General features: G+C 42.1%; 1 protein-coding gene across 2 annotated transcripts in view; it reads right to left on the bottom strand.

Moving 5' to 3' along the window:
* Positions 1 to 383: 383 nt before the first annotated feature.
* The window catches only part of GUCY1B1 (guanylate cyclase 1 soluble subunit beta 1), a 47327-nt gene continuing 39988 nt past the window's right edge, over positions 384 to 7722 (bottom strand). The window contains exons 10-14 of one of the 2 annotated variants that reach the window (XM_027116799.1): positions 5816 to 6053; positions 4862 to 4891; positions 3201 to 3355; positions 2776 to 2902; positions 384 to 1660 (exon numbers count right to left, since the gene is read on the bottom strand). In XM_027116799.1, coding sequence (XP_026972600.1) covers positions 1637 to 1660; positions 2776 to 2902; positions 3201 to 3355; positions 4862 to 4891; positions 5816 to 6053 — 574 coding nt within the window. In that variant the 3' untranslated portion in view covers positions 384 to 1636. Of the gene's footprint in view, positions 1661 to 2775; positions 2903 to 3200; positions 3356 to 4750; positions 4892 to 5815; positions 6054 to 7722 lie in introns of both variants that reach the window. The other variant, XM_027116798.1, reaches the window with a different exon arrangement.

Genomic DNA, 7722 nt, shown 5'->3' with positions numbered 1-7722 from the left:
GTCCTCTTGTTTCTCACGCTCTGAGTATTCTTTCTGTGTCTTGAACATATTTCATCACTATGAATATCAGACGGTTTGGCTATTTGTACGTGTCTTTCACCCCTAAAATGCCGGGAGCGCGTCAGTGTCACTTCACACGTATCTGTGCAAATATCCTCCCCACCCCTGCCAAGGTTGGTCTTGCCGCTGTCATTGGAGAAAAATACCATCTGGGAATAGGCCTGAGGAAGAGGGACCATTCAGCTTTATCCTAACAGCAGGGAATCAAAATGAAAGCCTGTAACAGGCAAAGTGACAAGATGTATTCCAAAAACGGCACTAATCAATCAAATGACCGACAAGACTATTCATTTCATTTGTATTGAATTAAAAACTGTCTAGAGACAAGTGGAAAAAATAATTTATTGCAGGATCTCTTACACATGAACACAGAACATTTTACACAAATATCAATGTGCTGATAGGAAATGCTAAATTTAAAGACAAACATTTTTACACCGAAGTAATTGTACTATATTTTATAAAGATAGATGTTAATAAATTATCAGAGATACTGAAGGACGACAGGCTAACGAGTCCAACAGGAATGCGTTCTATGTTGGAATTAAAGTAAGTTTTCTGAACACGATGCCCTGGATATAGTCACATTCTTGTAAGCTAAGATAAAGGAGCTAATTTCTGGGAATAAAGGGCCAGCAGGGGCTCTGACGAACAGGAACACCCCAGCCATGCTTCCAGCTTTTTCCTTGGATGTGGTCAGAGCCCCTAACGTTTACCCCAAACTAACGCAATAGCTCATTGTGAAACAGTGCCGCTCTAACAGCTGCACGGGAGTAGTGAGACTTATAATTACACAAGGGGCACAATGCAAACGACAGCGTTTTAGAGGAATTATAATTGCCACGGGATCTGAGTGAACAACCCAATAGTTTAATAACAGAGATGTGCATTCTCTATTTCTGAAGGAAAGTGAGCATAATTCAAACTAGTGAGTATTTTCTTAGCATGATATATTAATTCTTATTTGGGGAGTCTGACAATAAATTGCATTTTTTCCCTAAAATTCTGAATTCACTCCTTTAGAAAATGATTTCTATAATGATATACACCAACATGACAAAACTTTTTTATATGTTATAGTCATTAAAATATACATATGCATATATAGAGAGCACTGAACAGATATGGAAAACCATGGGGTGTGTGTGTATATATATATATATATATATATAGAGAGAGAGAGAGAGAGAGAGAGAGAGAGAGAGAGAGAGAGAGAGAGAGGGAGAGAGAGAGAGAGAGACATGGCCAAATACTGTTCTGTTTCATTTAATTAAATTCAACAAATATTTATTGGGTGTCTACTACTTGCAAGTCACCATGTTAGGTGATGCTTGGAGTAGATTTTAAGACACATGAAGCTCACATCACCCACACGAAGCCAAACTTCAGATAATATACTAAACCTTGAAAATACTCACAAGCAGAGCTAAAGCTGAATAATGAATAAGGAAAGAGATAACCAGGAGAAAGGCCTGGGGAAATGGAAAAGGACCAAGGGAATGACTGCTCCCAGGCTTGGCAGGAGTTAGGGGAAGACTGGACCTCACCCCGTCCTCTTCACCTCAAGGTCCAAGATTCAGTTGTCATCCTGCTTTGTTTCCTTTACAAAGTGGAAAAAATAGGGTATTAATTTTCAGTGATAATAAAGCTTGTAGGACTCCCAAAAGATTTTCTTTCTCTTTTTAAATAAAATTTGATCTGCATTCATATCTACAGTTTTTCTAAGTCATTCCCAGCATCACGCTGGATGAGACAGAAGCACCCAAGTCAAATGAGCAATGCTGGCGGGAAGCTAATTTATCAGAACATCGGGAAGCAAGCTAGCACCAGAGGTGAGAACAGTGAAGAGAAGATGAAGGTAAGTATTTTAGAACTTGGCATTCCATTCCTTTTAGGACTTCTACTCTAAACGTATTTATAACGAATGTGTACATCCAGGAAAAGACACATAGTCAAGGAGTCTCCCCCCCTCTAAAGAACCAGCGCATCAGCGGGGAACAAAGCATCAGACTTGTTTCTGATGCAACCCACTGGGAGGGGGGAAAGCTGGCAGGGCCTCGGTGTCACGAGCCACCCTGGGTCACAGGACCACCGAGCGAACCCCAGAGTTCTGAGGCCCCCCAGCACCTGAGTTCAGGCTGGAGTACACCCAGGGCACGAGCAGGCACCTATAGCCTCCCTGCAGAATCATTTAGATTCCGGAAAAGTATAAATCACTCTTCTCTCCAGGAAAGACACACGAGGGACCAGGATGTCCAAAAATGCCCAAACATCCCCCGAGGTGACAGCGTGGCCCTTACAAGGAGCTGGAGCGTCATGGTTAGGAAACCTCCCGTGAAGGCGGCCCTGTCTTGGCCCTGATGGCGCCCTCACAACAGCTGAGGGCGCTGGGGAGGGCCCGGGGGCGCCCCTCACCGCCCACTCCCCAGCTGGGTCTGAGCCAGATTGCGGAGGAACAACCAAAACCAGGTCTCCTCCGTCTACTGCTTTGGTTTTAATCTCATTAGAGGACAAAACCAGCAACCATAAAGTCTCCGCTAAGAAGTCTGTATAGTTCTAACCGGCTCACTAATGGTTCAGTATTTCTGCTGCTCTACTGAAGAGTTCGCGTAAGCAAGAATTCCTTGCAAATGAAACGTGTTTTCAGTGATTATGATTTAGCTCCCATGTTTATAGTCTGTCTTAAAAAAGGAATTACACTCTGATGAGTCATACCTCTGTTCCCGTAATTTTTCTGGATAGAAACCAAACTTGCATTGGCTCTTTTTTGCCCTTCATGGACACTGGGCCTCTGTGCTCCAAATGGAATTGTGGGTCTGAATTTTCTGGTGTCATGAGACATCTAAAGGGGACAGGGAACAGGGAGAGAAACGTGGAGCACGGCTGCACAGAGAAAGTGACACACATCAAAGCTATTTAAAGGCACCCTGAGGTTTTAGTAACAATGATCATAGCAGAAACTCCTAAGATGGTGAAGCATCACTTAAATTGGAAATAATGACACCATCTTCTCAAATAAATAATAAATAATCCTAAGAGCAGAGGTGGTAAATGTTAAAGGCAATAAAAGCACCCAGGGAATTAAAACACATGCAAAGAGACATTTTTCAAATCAGTAAACACCTAGATGTGTCTCTTACCTGTATGTATATTCAGACACATTTATTTTTCCTTTTTGTCCAGTGGTTTCTGTTCGGCTTGTGAGGTTGACAGTATTTCCAAAAAGACAATAGCGAGGCATCCTCTGTCCTATGACACCGGTGACTACCTCCCCTGTGTGAACCCCTATCGTTATCTGCAGAAATCAAAGCTCTGCCTTAATAAAGTCAATACTATGAATTATTGCTTACTCTATATTAAAGAATAATGCAGAGTCATCATATAAAAATCATAAGAATTCTCTAGAACTCCAAGCATATTACAGACAAAAACCCTCACAGAAATCTTTCAAGAGAAACATTCTTTTTGTCAAGTTTGAAGCTTTCAAAGATGTGAATCTGGCAACTTACATGAGACACAGGAAAGAGATTTTAAAAAATAAACCAGAAGGGACAGGGGTTTTTATCTCATCCTCATGATTTTCAGTACACGGAACAAAGAAGATTTCAAACAGGTGGACAGGTTTCCCATTTCTATGGAAGAATGTAATACAATGGGTTCAATACAATATGAGTCTTTGTTTATACAGATGGCCAAAAGGCACAAGAAAAGATGCTCAACATCGCTAATTACTAGAGAAATGCAACTCAAGATTGCAACGAGGTATCACCTCACACCAGTCAGAACAGCCATCATTAAAAAGTCTACAAATAACAAATGCCGGAGAGGGTGTGAAGAAAAGGGAACCCTCCAACACTGGTGGTGGGAATGTAAACGGGTGCAGCCACCATGGAGAACAGTATGGAGGTTCCTTAAAAAAACTAAAAGTAGAGCTGCCATAGGACCCAGCAATCCCACTCCTGGGCATATACCTGGAGAAAACTATAATTTGAAAAGATACACGCACCCCAGTGTTCACTGCAGCACTATTCACAATAGCGAAGACATGGAAGCAACCTAAGTGTCCACTGAAGGATGGATAAAGAAGATATGGTGCATATATACAATGGAATATTACTCAGCCATAAAAAAGAATGAAATAATGCTATCTGCAGCAACATGGATGAACCCAGACATTATCATACTCAGTGAAGGAAGTCAGACAAAGATATCATGTGATATCACCTATATGTGGAATCTAAAATATGACACAGACGAACATACCTTCGAAACACAAACAGATTCACAGACATAGAGAACAGATATATGGTTACCAAAGGGAAAAGGGAGAGGGAGGATAAATCAGGAGGAGTTTGGGATTAACATACACACACAACTCTATATAAAATAAATAACCAACAAGGATCTATAGTATAGCACAGGGAACTATATTCAATATCCTGTATTAAACCATAATGGAAAAGAACATGAAAAAGAATACACGTTATATATGTGTAACTGAACCACTTTTCTGTACAGTAGAAACACAACATTGTAAATTATACTTCAATTTAAAAAACATTAAAAATCTTAGTCTTTGTTGTCAAGATGTTATTCCTTGTACATAATTAATGATTAGCTGGTCAAGAATATAAATCAGTTGTCCAAAAGGTGTATTACTACCATTATAATATCTGTTTTATCTACTAACCTGAACAGATTCACCATCTACCTGGACCTGGCCGGCAATTTCCATCATGTCCAAAGCCAGGTGGCAAATGGAACGTGCATGGTGGATGCAGGGCTCTGGTAACCCACTCACCGTCATGTACTTATCACCGACCGTTTCCACCTAGCAGGGCACAGATTGGTCAGTACAAACATGACTGTTTCACTTGCTACCCTTACACAGAACACGTTCTTCCAATTGCTATCAATAACTTTCAACTTTCCTCCCCTGAATCTCTTAAAATTCTGATACCTTCAGCTCCAACAAGAAGAAACGTCATTATTTGAAATGTACACATCTGGCACTTGGAGTCTGATTACAGGCATTATTTTTCCTCTAGTTAAGTCCCGGTTTCTCAGCTCAGATATGCTTACTACCCAGTAGAACAATTTACTACCCTATTTCCCCTTAAAACACTGATGGTTGGATGGGCCAAAGCTCCACTGCCCCCAGTTCAGTGATTTATCCTGGTCATTAACCACAGATTTTTATGATGTGCTCACCAAGTGCTACACTGTTCCTCGGAAAAAGACTATAAAATAAATAGTCCTTGTGATACTTCTATGACTCCAGATGCCTGGGGGTGGTTTAGTTCACATTCTTGCCTTTACGAAGCAATATTCCACTGACTTCATTTTTCCAATATTATATTTGTTACTAACTGAAACCAAGGGCAGAAATGCCTTATAAACGTTTCCCTTCAAGCTGATGCTATCTAGAAGCAGGTCTGAGTCCCCTTCTTATGCTCCATGGCTTCTTTACTGTGCAAATCACTTTTACCTTTCAGTAAAAATGTCGCTTGCAGACCAACGACACGAATGCCATGTTTATATTATGTGTGATAAACCACCTGCACGGATTTAACATTTTATTTTAACTAGGGAATCTTCTGTTCCATTCATTTGGGTTACAAGGAAGAGAATGTTTTAGAACGAGAGGTATTATTTAAGAAAATGGTAAATAACGAAGGCATGAGAGCTGCCCGTACCAAGCCTGCAGGGCTACAGTCAGGGAATGGCACTGCATTAGGGCAGGACCTGGACTTGCCTTATAAACAAATGGATTTTTCCGGGAATCCGTCAGAGTGTCGAATCTGGTATAGAGGTCGTTGAGGAGGTTGACAATCTTCATGGCCCCTTCCCCAGACGCATGCTTGCTGCAGAAGGCATTGAAGCCCACGATGCCACTGAAGAGGATGGTCACGTTGTCGTACCTCTTCGCAGGCACCGGACGCTTGTGCCTCAGCTCGTTGGCCACGGACGGAGGAAGGACAGAGTACAGCAACCTGTCCAGAGGGGTGAGGACAAAGCCACAGTGAGAGATGCTGAGAGCAGCTTCAGTGCCTCTCCGGCCCACTTCGTAGACTTCAATGCCATGTGCACTGTGCAGGCTTGGGTTCTGACAGGACACCCGCTATTAGCCATCTTTGTAAGTCAAGTCGAGAAAATATAAATAATTGGTTTGTTTTAATCCCACAGAACATCCCCAAATCCAAACCAGTTCAAAGCAAATCAAAATAAGCCAAACGAAACAGAGGACTGACACCGGGAAGTCAAAGTTTTCTTGCGTGGTCTTGTGTGTCGACGCTCCTGCTGGGATATTCACAGGGTGAAAGAAGCCATTCAAGCACTTAGCACTGTTTGGATCCCACAAAACCAGGGATACGTTCACCTCTCAGGGATAAGCCATCTGCCTCAACGTTTGTCATCTGACGTGAAAAGCAGATTTCCCCAACAAGGACCTACTGTACAGCTCAGGGAACTCTACTCAATATCCTGTAAAAACCTTTAACAGAAAAGAATCTGAAAACGAATATGTATATATGTATATATAACTGATTCACGTTGCTGTGCACCTGAAACTAACACAACATTGTAAATCAACTATACTTCAATGAAAGAAAGGAAGGAAGGAAGGAAGAAAGAAAGGGCAGATTTTTCTGTTTCATTCCTGCCTCACTCCTTCATGGAAGAAACGGATAAAGCAGGTAGAAATTGGTCTAGACAAGAAAAGATCCTATTTCCGTTGACAATCCTGAGACCACGCTGACGGGACCAGGGGCTCTGGGGAGCAGGGAGAGTGGTCAGCACACGGGAGGGGTGAGAGCTGAGCAGAGAAGCGGAAGCAGGCAGACCTGCGGTTCCTTGACGTGAGGGCGCACAGGAGTAGCCACCACCTCCGAGCCTCTTCCTCCCCTAAGCCAGACGGCACCGGTGCCAAGGTTAAGGTGCAGAACGGTGCTGAGGTCTCATTTTTTCGCCACCTTTAGTGGAATTTATTCAGTGTTTCACTTTTCACTTTCAAACAGAGAACATTTTATACAACATTTTAAAGCTGTATTTGAATATTAAATGTGACCAGTACAACTACTTCATTTCAACAAAAATTCATAGTAAATGTTTATAATTAGATCACCTTGAAAACCAAACACCAATGAAGATGGAAACCTTGGTGGTTTTCTAATATAACAGCCGAGCAGGGTCCGAGTAACTCAGACTTACAAATCCAGGTGACTGTGAGCCTGGGTGCTAAGTGCTATCTTACAAGCTCCATAAGATGTGTTATTTTTCATGGTGGAAGCTGTACCACAGACTGATAAATACACATTTTGAGTGGTTTCTCGAGCAGTAGGAGGAATCTGACTGGCCCACCTCATCCCACATACTTGTGGAAATTTGCCAAATACTGGAACGCTTAAGGGGTTCCCTTCAGGGCCGTGAGGAAAGTAAAGTGGTGTCGAAGAAACTAGTTTTCACCTTCATCATACAAAGTAGGAGAAGGGCAGGAAGAAGCTAGGGATGAAGACAGACATTTACGTGGATTCTCTATCCATCTAAGCTGCCAATAAACAGTTAATTGATGTGTTTACCTGTGGGCACAGCATCCAACCATAGGCAACACACACACATCAATGCAAGAAAAGGACAGGAAGTGGTGCTGTTACCAACCCTATG

This window comes from Aethalodelphis obliquidens, unplaced genomic scaffold (assembly GCF_003676395.1).
Source record: "Aethalodelphis obliquidens isolate GAN/ISIS:26980383/991018 unplaced genomic scaffold, ASM367639v1 scaffold17, whole genome shotgun sequence".
Taxonomy (NCBI): Eukaryota; Metazoa; Chordata; class Mammalia; order Artiodactyla; family Delphinidae; genus Aethalodelphis; species Aethalodelphis obliquidens.
The sequence above is the reverse complement of the archived record's forward strand: the minus strand, read 5'-3'. Positions and strand labels throughout refer to the sequence as shown.